Source organism: Manis javanica, chromosome 6 (genome assembly GCF_040802235.1).
Source record: "Manis javanica isolate MJ-LG chromosome 6, MJ_LKY, whole genome shotgun sequence".
NCBI classification, from domain to species: Eukaryota; Metazoa; Chordata; class Mammalia; order Pholidota; family Manidae; genus Manis; species Manis javanica.
Window position 1 is genome coordinate 90,674,089 of NC_133161.1, and position 27,030 is coordinate 90,701,118.

The following is a 27,030-nucleotide window of genomic DNA, read 5'->3' on the forward strand; positions in this document are numbered from 1 at the left end:
TTGCTGAGTTAAAGCACACACAAAAATGTTTGAATTCTATTCTAAAGACTGTTTTAAGATGTTAAGAAGATTACTGAAGAAATCTTAGAATCCATTTACCTAAAGATTGTTAAGAATGAAACAGACAACCATCTGTCTGGGATGATTCATACAAGTGCCTTCTGCATTTCTGACCTCTCAAGGTCTCTCCCAGCTTCGCAATTCTCCATCCACTCATATGTTTTGCCTAGTCAGTGAATAAATCAATAATGGATCCTGAAATAGCAACCTACATTTTGTAATGGCAGAAAATGCTGCCTTCCACAAACAAATTCTTGGCAAAGATATCTCTGCTCTTGTGCTACTTAATCTGATCAGTTCCAATAGCAGAATTCTGACTCTGGAATTGGTTATGTAATACACATGGTATGCAATTTTTGCCTCCCAGATGAAGAGGTTTGGAAAGGCTTTAATTTGGATCAACAGATGATGCCAGCTGAGGCTCCAAGAAACCCTATTTATAATTTATAAATGTTTATAATTGCTCTTTAAAGAATATATTAAGAAAATGTGAAATATTTATAGGCAAGAGAAGAGCTATACCAAAATTAGAAATCACTTGATATTAATAGCTAGCCAAAGAGATCACTGGCTACACAATGCTGAATCTTTTGCAAAAAATAAGCATTTCCCCATCTGAGAACGATGTAGAGAAGAACAACAGATATGACTCAAATGCCTGGAGCAAGAGAATGAGATCAACTTAATTATGTTCAAATACAGCAATGGTTATTCTAAGTAACACCAGCCAAAGGTCTCCAACGTCCAGCATCAAACAGAAATAGAGAAAGTATGCTTATGTTCCAGGAAGACAGGACTGGGGTCAGGTATAAGAAAGAATGTCCCCACTGCAGCAAGGCCGTTGAGCATGATGTGGCGGAACACCACTGCTGGCAGTGCCACTGGGAGGAGCACACTTGTATGGAGCCACAGGGCAGCCTTCAGAAGGGATGGCCGGCCTCCTGAGACTGAGTTTGCCAGATTCAGACCACTGCATGGATCATCTTTACTGAAGTTTCATCAGTCCAGAAGCTAGGTTGCAAAAACAAAAAGGGTGGTAGGGGGCAGTGCTTTATCAGCAGCACTGTTTGTTTTCCGGGACTACTCCAGAGGATGGTTTCAGGAACTTTTTATCTGGTCAGTTGAAATGATTTCCTTGAGGATTAGACAATAATATACTAAAATAAGTTCCATAGGCACGTATTCATTTAAGTAAAATAAAATGATTAGACAAAATTTTGCAATATGTATTTCCAATTATCAGTGTGGCTTAGAAACTTGATTTGCATTTACTACTACAAAACTTGCTTGGCAATTGCTAAAGCTCAGTTTTCCCAATTATACCAAAGCTTTTAGTAAGAGATTCTCATTTGATAAAGTGCAGTAGTAAGTTGTGCAGAAATGTAAGGGCCTTTATAATGTGAGCCAGTGTATAAAAGTTGAAGACAGGACTCAACAAACACAGCCCTGAGCAGTGCAGATGCCCACCTTCATGTCACCTGTCTTTTCGGTGTGTGTGTGTGTGTACAGTCCCCTCCTCAGAGGTGCTCATCCATCACTTCAAGGATCTAGGGTCCTCCCACTTTGACTGCTTTCCCTTCCCATTCCAAGCTACAACCAGACAGAAGTCATTTTAAATGTACTATGTCAATGAGACATTTACATTTTAAGCTTTATCTCATTTGGAATGCAACACATCCACCTGATCAAAAATGTTTCAAATGCTGGGAAACCATGTTAAGGACTACTTTTTAAGTGGCAGGGCATTCTGCAACCACAGTCCATGTACAGTTGGCCTAGAAGGTAAACCTGATTTATTCCTCTTACCTAGAATAGGTGTGGAGGGCTTGGATGGGCAGGCATGCACTATTATTTTTCAGGCCTGATTACTGGGGCCTGGCCATACCATAAAATTGATTCTTACTTCTCAAAGAGTTTAATCCCACTTCAGCTTGTATTTCATACAAGACATACATATATGAAATGACATGACAGAATTACTATAATAAGGTTCTAGAAAGTGGGAAAATTACTGCTTTGTGAGCAATAACTTTAAATACATGATAAAGCAACAGTGCTCCACACTCTTATACTGCCATGTATAAAAAATGACTTTCAGTGGTATCTCTAATTCCTTCTGTATTATCTAGAGAGAGCTAAATGGATCCATCAAAACCACTTGGGGGAAGAGATTAAGGACAATGTTATATACCTTAAAATAACACTTCATATTTGTGGCCACTTATCAGTTAAAGAACCAGCCTGGCTCACTAGTATTTAAGCAAGCTAGTAAAAACATACCTATTTGAGAAACCAGCTTTTAATGTCTGATGTGTTATCTGTAAGTGTGAGTCATGGCTCACCAATACAATTACTGAGTATCTGACCACTCTTACAGAATAAGCCTTCAAAAATTACTATGTATTTGCTTCCTTCTCAGAGGTACTGATGACTGGTTCAACTGGGACATTTCAGATCACCTGTGAACAAAATTCATTGCCTTTCAAATACTGGAATCAGCAGTTTAATATTCCTGTCTCTAACTATAAAAGCATGTCTGTGCATAATCCACTTTACCCTTCTGTGCTTCATTCACGCCATTATTAAAAATACCCTGACATTTTCACCCTTCAAAAGATACTTTCTGATGAAATGATAAATGTTTTGAAAAATTAAATGATGTGATAATCACATAATTTTTCTATAAACAGACTAGTGGCTGGAAATTTAATAAAGTAGCTATTCTTTTAAACAATGTGAATATATATAAAGTGAAACAGAACAGTTCAAAAATGGCAACTATGACCTAGAAATATAAAACACATATATATTAATATTTGGATGTTTAGGTCTACAGTGTGGTTTTTTAAAAAAATCACTCTCAGCATGTGCAAATAACTATTCCAAATTCTCCACAGATAGTTTTTAATACAGTGAGCCAAAACCATTTTACTCTACTTAAGAAGACTTAAGTGAACACCAGATTAGGAACTGTGATTCTTATTCTCAGGATACATATATGTGGATAAGCAGTACATGTACAAAACAGCTGTGGAATGATAAGAATGTGGCTAGGGCTGGGTTTGATATGACTCCCTAGAGTGTCACAAAATTCTGAGAAAGGAATATCATTCTTGGAGGGGGCTGGGCAGGAGCCTGCCCACAAAGCAGAGTAGGATCTGGACTGGACAGTGGCAGAGGCAGGACCTCTTCTGCAAGGAATACCATGCCAATTCCAGAGGCTCAAGTATGGGTATTTGTCAGAAGTAAGTAAAAGTTAAGATTGGAAAGAGAAGATGCTCAACATCACTAATCGTCAGGGAAATGCAGATCAAAACCACAAGATTTATCACCTACACTGGGCAGATTGGTTAACATAAAAAAAAAAGAAATAACAAGTGTGGGGAGGATGCAGAGAAAAGGGAACTCTCTTACACACTGTTGATGGGAAAGTAAACTAATACAGATGCTATGTAAAATACAGTATGGAAGTTTCTCAAGAAACTAAAAATAGAAATATGATATAACCTAGTAATTCCACTTCTGGGAATTTACCTGAAGAAAACAAAATCACTAATTTGAAAATATATATGCACTCCTATGTTTATTACAGCATTATTTAAAATAGCCAAGATATCAAAGCAACCTAAATGTCTACTGATGAACAGATAAAGAAGACGTGGTACACATAAGCAATGGAGTTTTACCCAGCCATAACAAAGAATGAAATTTGGCCATTTGCAACAACATGGATGAATCTAGAGGGTATTAAGCTAAGTGAAATAAGTCAGACAGAGAAAGACAAATACCACATGATTTCACTTACATGTGGAATCTAAAAAACAAAACAAAACAAACAGTAAACAGACTCATAAACACAAAGAGCAGACTGATGGATGCCGCAGAGGAAATGATGGGGGGATGGGCAAATAGGTGAAATAGGTGGAGGGGTAAAGAGGTACAAACTTGCAATTGTAAAATATTTAAGTCACAGGCATGGAAGTATACCATAGGGAATAAAGTCAATAATATTTAGTATCCTCGTTGACAGACGGCAACTATACTTGCTATGTGGAGCATTTAATAATGTACCTAATTGTTGAATCATTATGTTACACATCTGAAACCAATACAATATTGTATTTCAACTGTATTTCAATTAAAAAAAAAAAAAGGATTGGGAAGGTAAGATGGTACAAACTACTCAAAGTCCTGAAGTGCCAAGCTGCATCCTGTAGATGTTAATGATTCTGTGTTTCAATGCCAGGAGAGAAACTGAAAAATTTTAATCTGCTAATGGCACCCACAATAGTACAGTAGGGTAAAGCTGAAGGTCAACCCCCCGCAAGGGGAACAGGTCCTAGATGGTGGGAGACTTAGGAGGCAGGGGTGAAGGTGAGAATGGAAAACAAATGCAGTAAAGGTTCGTAAGGAATCTGGTTCCAAGTTCTTACCCAGAAAAATCTTCTTGATGCATGGTGATGATTATGGCTTCTATAGCATCTCCCACCGAAGTCAGTAAGGGCTGCACAGCATTTTCCATTAGAATGTGGATCGTCTGAAAAGAGAAGGAATGAGAGGCACAGTTAAAGGAGATCCACACAAAGAAATCTGAGAGGCAAGAAGCATTTTGAGTAAAAGTTTTCATACCACATCAAATTCAGACTATATTCAGTTTAACTATAATAACTCAACAGAAGTCTGCTCCTCTTCCTAACTGCTGTCAGAAATGATTTTTAAAGCTTAAAATATATGGAACATGGCACTGCAAACTTTCAACTCCCCCATGCTTCTCATATTTTCAAGCAGTTTAAGGATCAAATTAATCTGGAGCCCCTAGAGAAAGGAGGAAAGAAAAGGAATGCCACTTTAAGTGAAGACCACATAAACACATTTTTTAAGGTTCTGAAAAGAGTAAGGCAAAACCAAAAGTAATTCCTCAAAACTATAATGACATCATAAGCTTTTAAAAATTGAAACAGTTGATATACAATATTACAATGGTTTCAAGCATTGACATCATATGCTTTTAGCCACAGTGAATATAATAAATATACTGGTGATTCTTACAAGGCAGAACATTTAGGAATTGCATGAATTAGGCTTCTATTCAGTGTTCTACAGCAGGGGTTCTCAAGTGGGAGCAATTCTGCTCCTAGAAGACGTCTGACAATGTTTGGAGACATCTCTGATCATCACAGCTGGGGTGGGCACGGGGTTCGCTGCCAGCTTCTGGTGGATAGAGGAAAGGATGCTGCTGAACATGCTACAGTACGGTGGACAATTGCCCACAACAAAGGAAACCTGGCTGAAGACGTCAGTAGTGCTGCTTGAGAAACTTCTACAGCAAGGTGTCATCATCGGCTAGGTTATGCAAGACTCCAAGCCTTTGTTATGGGTTTCCAGTGTGAGAATACTGACTGGGCATTAGTAAACACTGAAAACCTAAAATTTAAATACATAACATATGCTTCAATGATGATTCATTATCATGAAGATGGATGTCTTTGGCTCATGCAAATGATTAAAATCGATGTGAAAAGGTTAAATAGGACCATTACTTGTTAAATGCCTAAATGCCATCTCTAGCCCTGAATCTCTGGTAAAAATAAACACACTGTATACAGGATTGAGAGTATGTGTGTGTACATACAGTCTGCCCCCAGAGAGCTCCCGATCCAGTGACAACAGATACCAAGCACAGTCACATCAGTGCTCCCCAGAGTGCCAGGGGGCCATGGGGGAGACCTCCAGCTCACACTGAGAGTACCTGAGAAACAAAAGGTGTTGCTTGAACTGAATTTCAATGGACAACTGGGGAAGAAGCAGTGTGGGAAGGGAGGGCATGTGTTAAAGGCACAGGGGCTGGGAAAGCTGCTGCACTTGGGGAGCTGCAAAACATTCAATATAGAGAGAGTGTGAGACGTCTGCCTGTGTGGCAGAGAGAGAGGCAGCAGATGTGTTCTATGTGGGCTGCCAAAGAGGTGGGAGTTTATTCTGGGGGCGTTGGTAAACCAAGGGTAGGTTTAAAACAATGAAAAGGTGAGGTTAAAGATTTTAATTTGGGGGAAAACATCATGTTGGATAGCAGACTGGATAAATTAGACTAAAGGCAGGAGGACACAGTAGTATTGTAGATGCAAAATGATAAGCACTTGAGCTAAGCCAGAGGCAGTAGGACATCGTAGTTAGATCCAATAAATACAGAGTTGAAAGATTTAAGAATATGCTTCATTTTTTTTTCTTTAATCATTTGGTGGTATTATTAATTAATGTATAAACGCAAAAGAATGCAGGGTTATGTGGGGATGGGGGGGAAAATATAAGTTCAGTTTCGGACAAGAGTTTGAAAGGCCATTGAGAAAAGCACATGGGTTATCCAGACAGTAGGTACTGAGATCTTTACATTCGTAGCTCCTGACACATTCTGGCAAGATTTGGTGGTTTTTGGCTTTTAAGAAGGGAAATGAAGCCAAAGAGTCAATGAGATAGCAGAAGATGGTTTGTTGAGTAAGGCTAAGTGCCATTACAGTAAGGTGATACACAGGAGCTTTGGTAGGCCTAAGAGTGGGAAGAGCATTTACTTATATATGTTATGTGCTGGGCTCTGTGCTATGTGCTTCACATATAATGATTCCACTTATGAGTCAATTATTCCCTCCTCTAAGAATTGTTAAAACTGCTAACTTATAGATGGGGAAACTGAAATCAAGTAAAAGAGATTATTCAAAGCCATAAGTGAGCAAAGTGAGCTTTTGGTTATACTTTGTCATAGGGCAGGGAAGTAGGAAGAGTCAGTAAAGTACAGTGGAAATAGACAAGATTTCAAGAAGGAAGGGCAGGTTTTCTTCAACGGTATAAAGGAGTGAGTATCTAACTACAGGTCCCCCTCAAATGACTATGGAAAAACAAAACAAACAAATTTTTAAAACCTACTGGAGGGCTCTGGAAATGGGAAAAAAAAGCAGGTAGTTTAAGAGGGGTATGGAAATCTGGAGCAAGCAACCAGAAGAGAGTGAATTTTCTACTTTTTGTGACTTTGCTCTAAGAGTATGTTCATGATAGCAGCAGAGCTGGGTGGCTAAAAATATGAGTGAAAAAAACAAAACAAAACAAAACAAATCTTCAGTTTTTCAGGCCAAAGGAACAAGGAGAAGGAGCCCTGGGGTTCAGCAAGGGCTGCTGAAGAGTGAGAGGGGAACCTCAGAAAGGAGAGAGGCAAAGAAGAAGAATGCCTAATTTTACATTTAAATTCAGCACTAGTCTTCAGTTGACTCAGTCACGCGTGTGCACAGCAAACCAGAGGTGGCTTGCAACCAAGGCTTAAAGAACTGAACTGAGATTTGACATGTGGCCAACTATAGATATGACAGTGTATGATTTAAGTCTAATCAAGCTAATTTATTGCCAAAGAAACTTCATCAACACTCCTAGGATCAATATACTGAGTCTATGTGGATTATGATATTGTGTCTCTCTCGCTGGAGACAGACGCCATGAGACCGCAAGTCAAGCAGACGCTCCCATCCCCATGGCCTTTTGCCCAATTCTTGAGAGCCTTAAAAGACCGAATTCTAAACCCTTAAACATGCCTCCTCTCTGAGGTTGCCCACACTCCCCTTTCTTCAAGTGTATACTTTTACCTTAAATAAAGACTTCTTGCTGCTCAAAAAAAAAAAAAAATACTGAGTCTACACAACATTTATGATGTCCAGGATATATTAAAAATTACTACATACACAAAAGCTAGGAAATGTTATCAATTCTCTAGGGAAAAGATAACAGCTGCTAACCCTGAAACGACCCAGACTACAATTATCAGGGAAGAACATCAATGAAATAAAGAAAAAATGCTCATAATAAATAAAATAATAGGTAATCTCAGCAGAGTGGTTTCAAAGGGTGAGAAAGAACCAAACGGAAATTTTAAACTAAAAAAATATTACACAATGTATGTGGTAATCTGGCAAGGTACCACTGAAAAAAATCATACAAAGAGGTATAGACGAAAATCTAATAAATTAAAATGGAATCCAAAAACATGTCTGAATGATCCAAAAGAAGGTAGAAAAGGGGGAAAAGAGGAAAGAAAAAAAAGATGGAACAAAAACAATAAAAATATCCACCTAAATAAAATCTTAATGATAACTGTATTACATTAATGGACTAAACATTACAATTTAAAGGCAGAGGTTATCACAACAGAACAACAGACAAGAAGGCAAGACCCAATTATATCCTGTCTTCAGGAGATGCACTTCAAAGCAAAGAAACAGATGAGTTTAAAGTAAATGGACAGAAGATATACCATGTACCCTATAATACAGAATGAATGGCAATGAGTATAAACAAGGTTAAAGAGGGATATTTTATATGATAAAAGGGCCAGTTCATCAAGAAGGCATAACAATGATAAATACATATAGTATTTATATTTATTACAAATAAAAACATGAAGTAACAAAGGGTCAACAAAACTAGTAACACTGCTTTAAAACTAAGGAGCCATGAGTTGACAGAATTAAAGGGAGAAATAAACAGGTCCACAATCCTAGAAGAAAAGTGCTAACTCTTATCTTTCAGCAACCGATGGAACAAGTACATAAAACATCAGTAGATACAGAAGATCAGAACACATTATCACTACCCTGTTCAACTGGTATTTATAGAACACTATACTTAACAACTGCAGAGCACACATTTCTGTCAAGCACACATGGTTCACTTACCAAGACAAACCACATGCTAGGCCATAAAATAAGATTCAATAAATTTAAAAGAATGGGAATCATACACAGTATGTTTTCTGATGATATAATTAAAGCAGAAACCATGCAGTAAGATATCTAGGAAAGCCACAATAATTGGAAATATTTTTTAAGGTTATAAATAACCCATGAATCAAAGAGGAAATCACAAGGAAATTAGAAGATACTTCAAACTGAATAAAGATAAAAACACAACATAGAAATTGAAGGGCTCAGAGGGAAATTTATGACTTTTTAAGTTTATTTTGGGTAGGAAAAACTAAAAATTAATTGTATAAGGTCTCAAAAAATTTCTTTAAAAAGCAAAGAAAATCCAAAGTAAGTAGAAGCAAATGAAAAAGACAAAAGCAGGAATCAATGAAAATAGAAAGGCAAATAATAAAGAAAATGAATGAAGCCAAAAAGTGGTTCTTTGAAAAGACCAATGAACTAAATAAACCCCTAACTAGACTATAATCAAGGGGAAAAAAATGAGAACACAAATCATCAATATAAAAAATGAAAAAGAGGTTATCATTATAGGTCCTAAATATATTAAAAGGAGGAGATGATTATGTACAATATTATTCTGACAAATTAGGTAACTTAGATGAACAGACAAAAACTTAGAAGTCACAAACTATCAAAGCTGACTCAAGAAGGACTTGATAGCCTGAAGAGCTCTTTATCATTAAAACACATTAAATTTATAGCTATTAAACTTTCTACAAAAAAAACTACAGGTCCAGATGGCTTCACTGGTGAATTCTACTAAGCACTTAAGGAGAAAATAATACAAATTCTACACAAATTCTTCAGAAAATAGAAGAGGAGAAAACACTTGCAAACCTAATTAGTGAGGCCAGTACTAACTAAAACCAGACAATTACAAGCAAAGAAAATTATATACCAATATCCCTTATAAGAACAGATGCAAACATCTTTAAAAAAAATTAGGTAAACCCAATTCAGGAACACATAAAGAGGGTACATTATGACCAAGGTTGGTTTGATATGTGAAAATAAATTCCCGTATTTTATTAACAGAACAAAGGAATAAATCATCATTTCAACAATACAGAAGACTATGTGATAAAGCAACACTATTTGTAATTTTTTTAAATCTCAGTAAACTCGGAATATAAGGGAACTTGTTTAATCTGATTAAGGCCATCTAAGAAAAACCTATAGCTAACATCATACTTAAATTAGTAAAATACTGAGTGCTTTCCTCAGGTTAGGCATGGAAGAACAGGCATAAAGATCAGAAAGGAAGAAATAAAGCTGTCTCTATTTGCATATGATCTGATGGTTTACATGGAAAACTTTATAGCAGGGTGAGTTTTTGTTTTTCCACTTGTGGAAAATATGGAACAGGAAGAGCATCTTGAGGAATGCCTGCATTTAAAGGATGGGTAGAGGATTAACAATTACCAGAGGAAACTGAGAAAGGACTCTGTATTTCATAAGCTCTTTACAACATAAGGAAATGTACCATACACTTTTAAAAGATTTATCTAAAACAGCTAAGAATATAAAACTATTAAAGGCTCAGCAATCTGGAATATTCCCTTATATAGAACATCCAACCCACACAATAAGGCAGAAACGAAGAACTGCCACATATGCACTTTGCTATTCAATCACTCTCTACACAAGACAATCTCAGTAAGTGGATCAGTATTATGGGGCCAAGTTATTTCAGTGCCACTTACAGCTGAGGTGGTTATAATGAAATGACTCTAAATGTATACTCATTAATTATGCCACACATGACATACAAGAAAATGCTTATCAGATGCTGAACCTCAAGCCTAAAATAACGTTTAATTTTGGCTAAAATCTCAACAAGGTAGAGAAGAAAAGACTTAACCTTTAGCTATATTTTTTAGTAAGTAAAAAGTTATGCTTAATATCTTCTTTATCAAATAATAAGCATACAGATTTTTGGTTCTTGGACTGCAATTATTTATACATCTCATGATATTCTATCCCTAATTAAAAGTGATATAATAAATTTCCTACAATTTTATGAAATTCAAGGTTCTCTTTTTTTGTTTAAGTCAGAGGCTTTCATTTCTCACTTAATATTTCATAATAGTTTTTATAAGATTTAACTAAAAAGCAAGGACAAAACTCTGTCATTGACTTCTGTTAACAGAAGCAATTACATCTCTGATTGGCAGGGCCACTGCAAGAGGGCCCTGAATTGATTGCTAGTCTTCTCTTACACAGTTCTCAAGCACACAATTGGTGATGCCCAAGTAAACTGCAGTATGCAGCACATGAAACACTGGTTCTGGTGAGCGATCCTCAGAGTGAGGGCTGTCCCCCACGATCAGGGCAATTTTTCCTGCACTGGCCTCAAACTATCAGCCCAAAGTGACTAATATTGGGAATAACCTTTATTTTAAATTGAAAGTACAGAGTCAGAGAGTCCACCCTATACTGAATTATAGTCTCTGAGGAATTTCTATTTTTAACTTGTCTCAAACACTTTTATATCATCAGGCAAAGTACAGGCAGTCTGTCTTAAACCTACAGAATGGATTTGCTCAAACAATGAATTGTGATCATTAGGAGTCAAAAATCAATTTCATGGATCACTATCAGAATATTCTAAAAAGTGATAGATGATTATACAAAATATCAGAGTGCATTACACAAAATATGGGAAAGTATTGTTCTGTGAAACCTGTTTCAATTATAGAAATGTGTATAGGTGTGTATTATATATGCAAGTACGTATTTGTGTATATATTTATAAATCCTGTATTGTATATGGGGTCAGAGGTATAGTATATTTCTTGGGTAGATTTTATGGTATTTTGATGATAATTACTAAACTGGACAACTCTTACTAAAAATTAATTTATTATGGCAGATTTAATAATATTTCATCATAATGAGAGCTCATGTTGAGGTAAAGGACACAAAGAAAACATCCAAGTGCACTTTTACTATGCTGGGGGAAACAGACTGTCTCCTCCCACTCCCATATACGAATATAGTGTCCTTAAGTTTAGGGACTGTTGAATTCCCAACCATGTCACCTATGGACAGCCTTTGACCTCAGAAGTTCCCTTCTCCCCTTATGTTTGTGACACCGTCCTCTCCCAATTTTCTTCCTCACTCTCTGATCATTCTTCCTTTGCAACTTCTTTACTTTTCTAAATACAAGTGTTTCTCTTTGGAGTTTATGGCACACCATCTCCTTCTCTCTCTCTCTCTCAATAGTACCCAAGTGACCTAAACCAATCAAACAGTTGACATTTGTTGCCTTTGGGTAGGTTTTGGCATTTTACAGATGCCAAACCTAAGACAAGAGAAAACTTACTGACTTGTCTGATGTCATTTAGCTAATCAAGCAACTGTGATGAGATTAATACACAGGTAGTTTGGCTCCAGAGTCTTTGCTCTATGGCTTTAATTACTTATTTACTTAGCAAGTACTAAATACGAATTTAGTGAGTGAATGAATGAATGAATGAATGAATGATAGTACAATAAACACAACTCTTTTGAGTTAGTGAGATCTGGCTTTACAAGTACATGACTTTGAGCAAGTTACTATTTCTAACTTGTATAAAATGGAGATAACAATACATTACTTGAACAGTTGCTGTAATATTTCAATATATTGCATGTGACTGGCAAGTAGCTAAATAAAGGGTATGTATTACTATTGAAAGAATGAATGATTTGCTCATGTTTTAAAAGAATTACCTGCTGTCAACTATATGTGGCTCTGAATCTCATACCAACATTATTTTTTTATTTAAAGTTCTGAGTGTTACTATGTAAGAATTCATTCACCATGAAGAACTTGTTCGTTATGCTTCAGAAGATTGGAGACTGAAAAGAACTAGGCTTGAGATGGATTAATGACTGTGCATTGAGCACTGACCTCCCTATACAGAATTTTATTGTTGTTAACAACCATTTGATCAATAAATATGAGAGATGCCCTCTCAAAAAAAAAAAAAAAGTTCTGAGTGTTAGAAAGGGGATATATTTATGCTGGTTAAAAAAAAAAGAGAGAAAATTTACCCTGGTTTGACATCTTACAGATACACATTCAAGTAGAATTTCTCAACTGCAGCATTACTGGATTTTAGGCCTAATAATTCTTTGTTGGGGGGTTGTCTTATGCACTGCAGGGTGTTTAAAAGCACCTCTGGCATTAGATGCCATTAGCACCCCACTCCCAGTCAGACGACAATAAAAAATGTCTCCAGATACTGTCAAATGTTCCCTAAGGGATAAAGTCATGTTGGTGGAGCACCATTGCCTTACTGGGGCAATACTGGGCTGTAATGCCCAAAGATACAGCAAACGCTTGTAAGACTTTTGCTTCTTTTGCCTAGGATACAATCATTGTAAGTAGAACACAATCTGTAGACACCAATAGGGTCTATTTTTAAATTCTAGAAAATATAAACAAACATGTATCCTTTCCCTTTAGGATAATTATCAACATGCTACTTTTAGTATATGTAGAGGTTCCTGAATTATTTTTAAAATGTGACATCTCCCACGCATCCAACAAATAATTCTAAAATCATTTTGATCTGTAAAGTCAAAGCTTAAATTAAATTCTTTTACCTTTAGGGCTGAAATTATAGTTTGCTCAGCTGCTGGTGGGAATGAACTCTGACTGGAAACCACCTAGAACAAAGTTTGACCCAGTTACAGTTTTGCTTAAGTCATTTACCCTTATAAATATTGATTTTGGTAACATGATAAAGCTGTTTCCATAAGCCACATATAAAATAGTATCATTACTTTAGAGTAACAGCTCATACACTTTTTAAAAACTCATTAGTATTTAAGATCAGTTGAAAAACACTCTGCTACATAAAGCAAATACATACTTCAAATAAATGAAGCATTAAGCATTCTAAGAGCTAGCTTTCCTTTATTCACTTTAGATAGGTTTTAATTAGAAAATTTTAACTTGAAAAGGTCAGTCTAAAGCCATATTTACTTATTTCTTTAAAAAAATTCACTTTTCTCTAGGCTGTCTATAATTTTCAGCAAGTCTTTAAAATACAAATGTCAAACATTTCCCTTTTTACAAATCAATACAAACATTATGAAAATTTTGGAAGTATCAATAAAGATATTTAAGCCAGGCTAAATGAATATAACCTTTCATTGATTGTGGTGCTTAGAGTAATAATTAAAGGAAATGGAAAACACATCATTTATTCTTTTTATTGATTTTTGTTTGTTATTCATTTTTCTGAGATTTACCTATTAAAAACCCTTTAAAATATATTTTGGTTAGTGTGTGAAATATGCACTTTTGGAAACCCCTAATTGATAAAAAGACTTGTTAAAAATTTTAAGTAATTGAGTAATAGTCATGTATAATTATTCTAAAATAAAATCTAGATATTAAAGCTCACATTAGAGGTCAAGTTTTCAAGAATGTCATCTAGCTTCCTTCTTACTAAACATTTATCACTCTGTTTACTTAATATTTTGAAAATGATTTATAGAGAGTAAACACAAGCTATGCAAAAGTCAAAGATTGGGTTGAAAGTGTTGCTTACCTAGGAATTATGAATACAGTTCATCTTAGATGTAATATATGAAGGCAAACAAGTTAAAGCTCAGTCATTTTTTAAAAATGCATTAGTAGTAGAACAATGGCAAAAAGAATACATATGTTCTACTTGCAAGTAATCATCAGTGATTATATCATAAAATTCTACTGTTTTCAATACAGCTTTTCCCCCTCCCCTCCTCTGTGTGCAAAGATTGAACCTTTTTCACATGCCGGAGGGTTTAAGAGTTCTCAGTCTATCATTAGCTTTGCTATAATTTACTACCACCCACATGATATCAAATTATGCTTTTTAATAGATAAGAAACACATATGATTTACAGCCTTAAATCACTTCTTTAATAAACTTGACTGTACCAACCAAACTTAAGGATCTACAGTTCACATGTTTTAAACCAAATGTAAAGAGAAAAAGTCATACAAATAATAAAGGGCAGGATCGAGACTGCTTTTAAAGAATTCATTCCTCAGCTTATTTTACAATCATTATGTTAACATTGTATTCCTTTGTAAAATATCAGTAAAAATTTGTAAGCTGTTTACATTTGAGGCAAAAATAAAGAACTTGAAAAGAACTTAACTGAAATAAAGATAACAGTTACCTTTGTTACTGACTGGTGCAACTTATACAGTGAATTCACTACTGCCACATTTCTTCTCTGCCCTTCGGTGAGAGGCCCAATCACCTGACTCGCATCTCCTTGCGTGGAGAGCTGTAAGAATTCAACACAAAAAGAAATTACCAAAATCATAGCTCATATTTAAATGGGGGTGGGAGGAACTCATGCCCCCCAATAAAGAAAATATCAACTAGAAATATTCAGGTCACGCTTTGGGCTTTAGGCACAGTCAGGAACCTCTGTAGATAACACCATGGATATGGAAGTCCAAGCGGTCCGCAAAAGAAGAACACTCTTCATCAGTACCTCATGGCTCATGGGCCCCTGAGGCAGGTGTGACCCATAAGCTCAGTGTGTGCTGTCATTTTAATATATCAGCCTAGTACTCCTAGGCAATACCTTCTGGCAACTGCCAGTAAGTTTGCTTTCTATTCAAAAGCTCAGAATTAAGCAATCAAAAAGAAAAAATAAATAAAGGAAAAAAGGGAGGGAAGAATGGAAAAGAGGGAAAAAGGAAAGAAAAAAGGAATAAAAAAACCCTAGATCCTATGTACATTTGACAGCCATCATAATACCCCACTGAATTAAGTTGTGAAAAAGGGTATTACTCTTATTTTCATAAATTAAAAAAATAGATAAAAAAGGGAGTTATCAAAGATTATACTGTACATGGATGATCAGTTGAGATAGTATGAATAACTTTCTACTCCTGGTCTTTAATTTACTTCTAAATATGTAAGCTAAGAGAAGAGGACATGGAATGCTTTCCTGAGTTAGTCTAAAACTATTACAGTTTGATTTTAGAAAAAAAAATCCACATATAAACCATTCTCATACTGATCGGATTTTAATCTTATCCTCTATTAACAATTATTATTTAAATGCAAATTGAACTTGGTCAGGACAAATAAAACATGATTCAAATTAACACTATGAATGTGAATGCTGATTTCAAAAATATGGAAAATCAGCTTTTCAGTAGAAACTAAGAGCATCTTCCCTTTGTTACAGTGAGCCAAACAAAATACAAAACACTCTTTGTTCTACTTTAATAGACACACACACATTTTCAAAATTAAACTTAATTTCTACTTTATCAACTCCTACTTGTGCTAATTAAGTACAATTAAAAAACATTAACAACTGCAATTAAAAAAAGGGAATAATTCTTTGTTAAAGTTACAACCCATGACAATGGCTATTAAGTTGACATAAGGATTTTTGATATCAGGTTTAATAATTCCCAATTTATTTTGCCTTTCCTTATAGACATAGTCATCAACTTGCAATCAGGTTGTGTTTTAAAATGGTCATTCATTAACTGGTGGTCTGAAAAAAGTCATATTTTGTTAATAGAAACTATGTTAATTAACAGCTAGACTCTCAGAAGAGCCTACCGAATCCAATTTAACCTGCAATGTGGTGAACTGATAGACTCTGAGCTCCCATGAGATAGCAGAGGATGGGCTCTGTGTTATGATGAGGGTGGGGAAAGGCTCCTAAATAAGCCACTTTGAAGATTAAAGTGGCAATGGTAAGTGGCATGAGTAGTAACTGCAGACACAGGCAGTCAGATGCTATACATGCACCTATCTATAATGGTCATCCAAAAGTTGTAAGTTCTAGCTATATAATATAATCCAATCTCTCTTACTTCTCTTGAGATTCACTCCAAATAATTTTGAAGTACTAACAAAGAAATGGGAAAGGAGAATAATTTTTTATGTTATTTTATTTCCATTTACTTTGTGTATTTTATATTCAGCAAAGAGACAATGTCACTGCTAGAAAAGGGTGATTATTTTATTACTGGGGACTGATCATATGTTTAGGGCTTAAAAGTAGAGAAAGGCCCCTTTCACACACATTATAATGCTATAATAAAAAAGACAGATAGTAACAAATGTTTAATCAAGATGTGGAGAAACTGGAACTCTCACACATTATTGGTAGGAATGTAAAATGGAGTGGCCACTTGGAAAACAGTCTGGTGGTCTCTCAAAGTATATACAAAGTGACCATATACACAGCTATTTGACTCCTAGTTATACATACAAAAGAAATAAAAACACATTCACACAGAAGTATGAATATAAGTGTTCACAGCAGCATTATTCCATAGCATAACAGCCCCCAAATGGAGATGTCAACCAACTGTCAATCAACTGAATGGATAAATATGATGTAGTATGTCCAGACAATGGATCATTACTTAGCAAGAAAAGGAATGGAGTTCTGATACATGTTACAACATGGATGAACCTTGAAAACATTCTAAGTAAAAGAAGCCAGTCACAAAAGACCACAAAATGAATGATCACAAAACAGACTTCTTTCTACCACTTAGAGTAACCTGTGGCTTCAATTTCTTCATCTGTAACATGGAATATTATAGTTAATACCAAAATATGCTTTGTAAACTGTCAAATGCCTTAGCAGTGTAAGGTATTATTTTTATCTCCAGACAGTGCTATGTCTTGTTATTTGTTTCTTTTCACTTATTCTTTGTTTGGTCTTTCTCTGTATACCCCAGTCCCCAGCTCGAGCCTATCTCAGCACTGGCCAGAAACCAAAGGCACAGACTAGGACTGAGGAATCAGAACCAAAAGCCAATGAAGCTGCCTAGAGTTACAGAGTGAAATTTGGCTCTTTCAGGGTTGTGGTAACAAAGCATTTTATACAGAATAAGCATTTCACAATCTTCCACCCATCTTGAGCCATTTTTAACTTTTATTGTTTCAAGCTATTTCCTTCATTTAAATTCTTTAAAACTGACTTTTATTAATTCATATTCATGTTCAGCAAGGTATCTTTAAGTAGCAGATACTCATTAGATAGCTGTTGAATGACTGAAGGGTAGAATAATGGTTTCTTGTTGTACTTTCAAAGTCCGCCATATCTGAGATGAATAAAATTGTACAGAGGTACAAAAACACAGCTTTGTCTGTAAAGTATTAGGAACAAGGGGACTACAAAGGTAGGAGCAATAGGAGATTCAACACTGTGAGAAATGACATACTGGTGAATCATGTTACACTATGCAATACAGTCTGGAAAGATGTCGGGAACCAAAAAAGCTCCATTTGAGTTTTAAAAATCACACACAGACACTCTCTCTCTCTCTCTCTCTCTCTCTCTCTCTCTCTCTCTCTCTCTCTCTCTCTCTCTCTCAGAAGTAAAGGGAATCCAAAACCTAAATGCATCCTTAAATATAATTAAAATGGTTCCTATGTGCAAATGACAAGACATATTATTCCTTTTTAATTTTAACTATCTGAAAAAAATATTTTTCACACATTTTAATTCTGTATATCTGCTCACTTGGAACATTGCATGAATTCAATGCATGAGAAACAACTGAGACTGAATCCCTGGAACAATGAGAGGCTATATAGTTAATATGAAGAATGTTTTTATGTAATTGTTACTTTGCAGATGAAATGACCAAGGTCTCCCTAACATCACAGTTGAGGGCTAGAATAAACAAAACTGACAATTCAAGAAGTAAGCTGCATGAAGGTTTATATTTTTATGTAGAAAATCTATAAGGAATTACAAAGCTGGTAACTCAGAAGAATGTCTAAGAAGAACACAGAAATACACTATGGACTAGTTATGAATTAAAGAAGGTTGCCTTCCAGATATTATGGAACTACTACTAGTGCTCTTATTTATCTATAATTTTCAATACAGCTAAGGTATGGTCAAGACTGCAGGATAACTACTTTTTGTGAATTTGTTCAGAATTCTTCTGAATATTCTTTGCAAGCATACATAATACAAATGAGAAAAACATGCAATTAGAATTTCATAGGTTTAGAGCAGAATAATGTAAAATATATTCACCTATAATGCTTTCCTGAATGAAAACAACACAAAACATTTTTATACTTAAATCAGGAATTTTTAACAAAAACTTTGAAGTTCTGATGAACCTTTAGTTATATCTATATTTATTTTTCTAAAGGTGTTGAGCATGTTTGCATTATAATTACCAATTTTTAATGTGAAATTTATATTAAGATAAAATCTTCTGATTTATGCTTTCCAATTTGGGGGGGTCACAGAAAAAAAAAAGAATACATCGAAAGGCAAAATATTATTGTTACTGTTATTATTTTAATGAAAGTAAACAGGGCAAATATCTGGCTCTCAGATTGTCACTCTCCCTCCGAGGCATGTAGAAGACATCAGCAATGAACTGTGGCCCTGAGATGGTCTCTCAACACAGTGCTCCAGGCAGTGACTGCAAAACTCTTAGACCTGACACAGGGGATGAAATCTATCAGTTTTTCTGGACATACGGTTTAATGATTCTAAGTATATTCCATGGTTCATCTAAATGTTATCTTTATCTAGGTCAAGAGATGCTCATGAGCAACATATTCCAAGAGCCTCAAAATTTCTGTGTCCTTACATATTCCACTATTAGAAGTGTATCCTAAGAAAAAAAATACTGAAGTTAAATACACAAGGATAATGTTATTTATAAAACAGAAATTGGAAAGCCATAATTGTCTAGGAATATAGCACAGTTTGGTCTGTTAGGCAATTTACATGATGGGACAAATAACAATGGGTGATGTTTATGCTATGTTACTTCTAAAAAAAAAAAAGCAGACTTGTCCATGCAGCAGTTTGTTCTCACAAAAAGACTGGAAAGAAAGCAAAAATATAAAGAATTAGTATGAAGCATCACACAATGAGGAAAGTTTCCAAAGTTCTAGTAAAGGGCACTGTGGAAGTCCATACAGTATTTAAAAGGTTCACTTGTAGAATACATTTAGAAATTGTTACACAAGATAATTTCACCCATTATAAAAATGAAAAGTGTACAGTGTTCATCGCTGAAAGATTAATACAAGAAAATAAACTGCTTTGGTTACTGTTTGCTTGTCCAAAAGATGGTTTGGGGGCAAGATCATCTCGTTTAAACAACCAATCTGTGACACAGATAAAAAGTACTGATTTTTATTTATATTTATTTATTAAATGCTTTCATTACAAATTAACTGGCTCAGGGTAAAATATACAAGGATTACAATTAAATATCATTTAGCTGATTATAATATGCCAATTTTCCTATAAATATGTAAAATTATACACACACACATGCAAATTATCAAACATCTCTAATAGTAAATAAAGTCTGTAATACATTAGAAATTGTATTGTATTTGGAGTCCAGATGCAGGGCATGTTTTTACAAATGTTCAGCAAAGGACATATCTGTAGGTTTACATAGCAATTTCATTTCCCTGGCAAGTCAACCTAACTAAACTTGCCTGACAAATGAAACTGATTTTCTCAGGTGCTAAAACTACCAGAAGATACTTTCCAGAAAATATTTCTACAGTGGATTTTGCCCTTTCCTGGTTTCATAAATAAGGTACACAGAAGGTATACCTGAATAAGGCAAGTTCTCCTTAAGTTACCCACTGTATATGCTCATTAATGTAATAATAGGTGGTGTTTTGGGTTATTATACATCTTTGTTCTAAAGTGACTCTCATCAGAGTCAGTGGGAGACATGGCTGCTTGCCCCTTTACTCTTTAAACAGCCTTTGGTTACTGTATTTTGTGTTTCCTTTCTCTTTTTCTTTAAATTTAGGTGATTTTATTAGTCCTTTTTTCCTCTTATTCCTAAGGTATCAGTTTTATCTTTTTGATCTTATCCTTTTACCTTGGTCTAACTTGCTTTAGAGAGGGAAACTAGATAACTAACCACATAAAAGCTGGGAGACTTACCATTGAACTGAAGTATATACTTTAGTTCGTGGACACGGTGACATCAATTCTAGCGGTTCAGAGGATGTTTTTACACCCTTCCTCATTTTACTTCTATTTCAGACTGTTGAAATTTGTCAAATATTTGATCACTTGATAAAAAGATGGGAGGTTGTTACTATATATCTATCTACAAATAAGGACAGGTACATTCAACCACAGAACAATCACACAAATCTCTTATCAGAGATGATAGTTTGAGATGGGTTCCCTTTTGAACACTTAACATATCATTGGAAAGCCAGAAATAAAATCTAATCTTGTTTCTACATGAGACATGAGCAAGACCAACACACAGGAATAAAATACAATTTTATAATTGGAATCTCTATTGCTCAGACATCCTGTGTTCCTGGTACAAAGCCTTTTATCAACCTACCTTTCTCATTAGCTTCCTCTAGATCTTCTCTCATGCTCCTGTCCTTTAGGGCAAAATCTCCAACCAGGCATATGGAATTTGGTAACCACAGTTGGTGGGGACAGCAACCACAATTTGCTAAGAATGGATCATTTAGAGCTCACTTTATTTTTCTTCAAAGGACCTTATGCTTTTGAACAACAGATGAAATTTCCACCTACCTACAACCGATCACTAGCTCCTAAACACTGGCCTTGTTAATTAAATTTAGAGACATATGTCTGCATATTTTTAATTCTTTGAAGAAGAGAGAACTGTTCACTGACAGGTATCCTGAGCTTTTCCCATTTTCCAATAATGAATACTATGACTAATTTCTTAATCAACAGAAAAACTCTTCACATATACATAAAGTATAAAAAATAAGGCCTCTTTGATTTAGGGTAAATTGGGTTTCATATAATCCAAATTTCAAACACTAGCATTTCCAAAAGAAATGAAAGCTTACTACTTTCAGGGATGTAAAATGACTGAAATCCTAGCAACCTACTACTAAGAGCTAAGTTAGTCAATTGAAAAAAAAATTAGGTTATATTTTATATAGAGAATAGTACTTTTATAGTTTTTGAGAGATATAAATTCTAATGTAACTAACCTTATAATTTTGTGTGAATTACTAATTTTCATAGCAAAGAAGTTCTATATATATTGTTAAAAGATCAATTACAATTAAAGTCTTAGTAATAAAAACTTTTCTATAATTGAACTACAAACTGATAAGGCTCTCTCTGAATATCAATATTAATAACTGTATATAATATCAAATCAGGAAAAAAAGAGTTGATTACCTGAGAGTAATGATTATCTAAAAAACTAGAATTTATTTTTGCAAAATCTGGCAATGTCATTCCATGTTTGTATCTGCCATGAGTAACAATAATTGTCTGAGAAGGGGTCTAAAAGAGGTAGTTCTGAAGATCATCATTCTACCCCCTTAACCTGTACAACCTCCCATTTGGATAGATTTGTTAATTCTCTCTGAAATTCTATCCATTAGTCTCTGACACTGTGTTGTAATGTGTGTCATAATTCTTACACCTTCCTAGTAAATTGTTACTTTCCTCCTTTTCTGACACCTCTCCTCTAATTCCTAATAATGCTTATTTTTTCTGATGTTAATACAGTTGTTACACCAGCTTTCATCTAATTAGTATTTGCCTGAAATATTTTTTTCCATTTCTTTACTTTGATCCTTTATATGTCATTATATGTAGATATATCACACCAGGCTAAATTTAGTTACTGTTTCTATCCAAACTGAGAAATGTCAGTGGCCAATTTAGTCTATTTATTTATTGTGATCAGTAATAAATTTGGAATCCATCTTACTTAGAACTTTTCATTTTTATTTTTCTTTTATTAAGGTAACATTGATATATAATCTTAATGAAGGTTTCACTTGAGCAACATTGTGGTTACTACATTCACTCATATTATCGAGTCCCCACACACACCCCACTGCAGCCACTGTCCATCCACATAGTAAGATACCAGAGTCAGTACTTGTCTTCTCTGTGCTATACTGTCTTTCCCCATGACCCCCTTACATTATGTGTGCTAATCATAATACCCCTTAATCTTCTTCTCCCTTCCCACCCACCTACCCTCTCACACCCATCCCCTTTGGTAACCACTAGTCCCTTCTAGGCATCTGTGTGTGTGTCTGCTGCTGTTTTGTTCCTTCAGTTTTTCTTTGCTGTTATACTCTACAGATGAATGAAATCATTTGGTACTTGTCTTTCTCCTCCTGGCTTATTTCACTGAGCATAATACCCTCTAGCTCCATCCATACTGTTACAAAAAATGGTAGGATTTGTTTTCTTCTTATGGCTGAATAATATTCCACTGTGTATATGTACCATATCCATTCATCTACTGATGGACACATAGGTTGCTTCCCTATCTTGGCTACTGTAAATAGTGCTGCAATAAACATAGGGGTACATATGTCTTTTTGAATTTGTGAACTTCCTTTCTTTGGGTAAATTGCTAGGAGTGGAATTCCCAGGTCAAATGGTATTTCTATTTTTAGTTTTTTGAGGAACCTCCATATTGCTTTCCACAATGGCTGAACTAATTTACATTCCCACCAGCAGTGTAGGGGTTTCCCCTTTCTCCACATCCTCACCAGCATTTGTTGTTCCTTGTCTTTTATTTTGGCTGTCTTAACTGGTGTGAGGTGGTATATTTCATTATGGTTTTAATTTGCATTTTCTTCATGATTACCGATGTGGAGCATCTTTTCATGTGCCTCTTGGCCATTTGAATTTCTTCTTTTGAGAATTGTCTCTTCATATCCTCCGCCCATTTTTTAATAGAGTTATTTGCTTTTTGGGTGTTTAGGCATGTGAGTTCTTTATATATTTTGGGTGTTGACCCCTTATCAAATATGTCATTTACAGATATATTCTCCCATACTGTAGGATGCCTTTTTGTTCTGCTGATGGTGTCCTTTGCTTTACAGAAGCTTTTTAGTTTGATGTAGTCCCATGAGTTCATTTTTGCTTTTGTTTCCCTTGTCCAAGGAGATGTGTTCAGGAAAAAGTTGTTCATGTTGGTATTCAAGAGATTTTTGCCTATGTTTTCTTTTAAGAATTTTATGGTTTCATGACTTACATTCAGGTCTTCGATCCATTTCGAGTTTACTTTTGTGTTTGGGGTTAGATAATAATCCAATTTATTCTCTTACATGAAGCTGTCCAGTTTTGCCAACACCAGTTGTTGAAGAGGCTGTGATTTCCTCATTGTATATCCATGACTCTAGGAACTTTTTATATGTTTTTTTTCCTTTTCATTCTGTTTATTTTTCATCCTTTTATTGGCCCGGTACATTTCTCTTTTATCCATTTTTCCATCAATTCATTTAGAATTTAAATATCCTATTTCTATTATTTTAGTGGTCATAATTAATTGTTACAATTCATATTCAAGTAAATGTATCTGTGGCTTTACAGTCCTTCTGAACAATATCAGCACTTCAGAATTTTAAAAACTCACTATCCTTTTCTAAACTTTAATGTGTGCTTGTATTTTTAGTTCTATCTTCTTTCTATGCCCCAAATTAGTCACTACTACTTCTTTGCAATGAAGGCTTTGGTTTACCTACATGTTTACCAATTGTTTTGCGCCTACTAGTACTTCTTGCATTTCAATCCTTCTTTTTGAGTTAGATTTCCTCCTTCTGTGTTCAATCTTAAAATGGCTTCCCTCTCGAACAAAACAGCAGCAGACTCACAAACTGCACGAAGGGACTAGCGGTTACCAAAGGGGTGGGGTTGGAGGAGGGTGGGTGGGGAGGGAGGCAGAAGGGGATTGAGGGGTATTATGATCAGCACACATGGTGTGGGGGGGATCATGGGGAAGAAAGTATAGCACAGAGAAGACAAGTAGTGATTCCATGGCATCTTACTACACTGATGGACAGTGACTGCACTGGGGTATGGGTAGAGACTTGATAATATGGGTGGATGCAGTAACCACATTGTTTTTCACATGAAACCTTCATAAGAGTGTATATCAAGAGTACCTTAATAAAAAAATTGTATATATATAAAAAAAGAAATGGCTTCCCTCTCACTTAGAGCAGAGGTCAAAGCCCTTTACTACATCTTATAAGTGCTGGCATGATCTGGACTTAAGGTTACAGAATTTCAAGGACATTAAATTGGGTCACAGGAATTCTAGGAAAGCAAGAGCAGTAGTCAGTTGCTAGCCTCTCAGCATTAAGGAATCCAAGTGTATAAGCAAGATGGAAGAAGTAGAGTCCTTGGAACCAGAGGCTCTGGGGTTGAAGGTGCCACTTCATGATGGTATAAGTAAAGGCCAGAACACAAATTGCTTTAACAGCTACCAGACTTCTGTTGGCTTTTAAGCCACTTACTTACACCTACTTCCTTAGCCCCACTCAGTGTGATCAGTCCCTCTGGGTGCCAAGTGAATTATTTTTTCTGTTAAAAACTTGCATATGGTAAACAGAAGGAACAAAACACAGCAGACTCACAGATGCCAAGAAGGGACTAGAGGTTATCAAAGGGAAGGGGTTGGGGAGGTGGGGGGGGAGGGAGAAGGGGATTAAGAGCATATAATTAGCACTCACATATAATTAGGTCACGGGAAGACAGTACATCACAGAAAAAACAAGTAATGACTCTATAGTATCTTACTACAGTGATGGTAACTGCAGTGGAGCGGGGGTGAGGACTTGATAGATAATATGAATGAATGTTGAAACCACAATTTTGTTCATGTGAAAATTTCATAAGAGTATATATCAATGATACTTTAATTTTAAAAACTTGCATATGGTAGAAATAGAAACAGAACTAACTCAAAGGTATAAATTGAAAAACAAATGTTCTCTTTCCACATCCTTAGTCCCATTCCCCTCAGTCACACACACTAACAGTATCTTGCTGTGATGTTCCAAAAAAAAAGTAAAAGAAAAAAGAAAAAGCACAAAACATCAGTTATGTACCTGTTTTACTTTCAGGGACTACTAAATTTACTGTTTTAACCTTCTTTTTCTCTAGCTTAATAATGTATCTTAGAGACTTTTCCAAATCAACACATAAAAATCTTTACAAGACTACAGAGCATTTCCCTCAGTAATATGTAACCAAGCTCCCAAATTATCAATATTTTTTTGAAGTTACTTTCTATGGATGCTTGAGAGAGAAAGGAAGGGGATCTGAATTCCCCAGAGCTCAATATTCCTTGTCATTACTGTCAATCCCTGAAGGTATTAGAATGATTACATTAAGAAATTCCATTTCTCAACTAAATATGGTTCTCAGAAAAGATAGTGCTCAAGTATATTTTGAATTAATAAAGGTGAAAATAAATTTCCACCCAAGAAAAGATGCCTTACACACATTCAAATATCCCTTTATTTTCTCCAAATTTCCAAATGTACATCATGCTATCTTTAGTTTTAGTTTTTTTTAGGAAGTTCTTAGATGTTTAAATTGGGAGAGGTGGGTGGTTGGTGAACAAACGAAGAAAAAAAGACACTTCCACTTTTCCCAATCTGTATCCTTTTTCCCTTTTTTCCTAGGATTAGTTTATTAAATATTATAACTTCCATAATTTATAAAGCCCTCCATAACCTTCCAAGTTCTAGACTGGATGATCATTTTCCTATAAAGCTAGGAGATACCCATGTTCCACCTATACATATCCCTATGCAGTTTTTTAAAGTATTTTTAATTGAAATGTAAGATTGAGAGAAAAATGTACAAAAAAAATCAATATATAGATAAATGAATTATCATAAATCAAAAAGTTTTGTAACCACAAACAGACAGAAAAATTTAAATACTACTGGCACTCCAATAACCCTCCCTTGTGGTCCCAACTCAATCACTATCTCCTTACTCCTACAAGGTGACTTCTTTATATAAATGGAATCATTTAGGACATATTATATCATTTCACTTATAATAACATTATTACTATGTGTTTGTATTTTTCTCAACATGTTTATGAGATTCATACATGAGGAATGTATATAAGCTATCATTTGTTCACTTTTTAATACTGTATAGTATTCCATCGATAAATAGCTCAGAATTTAGTATCCATTCTACTGCTGAAGGGCATTTGGGTTGTTTTTAGTCTGGGGCTATTACAAGTAATGCTCTTGGTGTACACACACAGGCATTCCTAGTAGGTTTTCCTTTCACATTTGGACCCACATTCTACCTGAAATTGACTTTTTGTCCCTATTGGGGGTCGACTTTCATTTTTTTCCACAAGGCTATCTAACTGACTCATCATTACTTACTGAAAAGACCACCCTTACACACAGCTCTCCAGTGCCATCTTTGGCACACAACAGGTCACCATAAA

At 35.2% G+C, this 27,030-nt stretch overlaps 1 protein-coding gene across 1 annotated transcript in view; it reads right to left on the reverse strand.

The window, feature by feature from the left end:
* Positions 1 to 27,030, reverse strand: part of COG5 (component of oligomeric golgi complex 5) — a 386,458-nt gene that overhangs the window by 27,991 nt on the left and 331,437 nt on the right. Inside the window, exons 15-17 of the mRNA XM_037010866.2 lie at positions 14,961 to 15,071; positions 13,392 to 13,454; positions 4,494 to 4,597 (exon numbers count right to left, since the gene is read on the reverse strand). Of these exons, the coding sequence (XP_036866761.2) occupies positions 4,494 to 4,597; positions 13,392 to 13,454; positions 14,961 to 15,071 (278 nt within the window). The remainder of the gene's footprint in view (positions 1 to 4,493; positions 4,598 to 13,391; positions 13,455 to 14,960; positions 15,072 to 27,030) is intronic.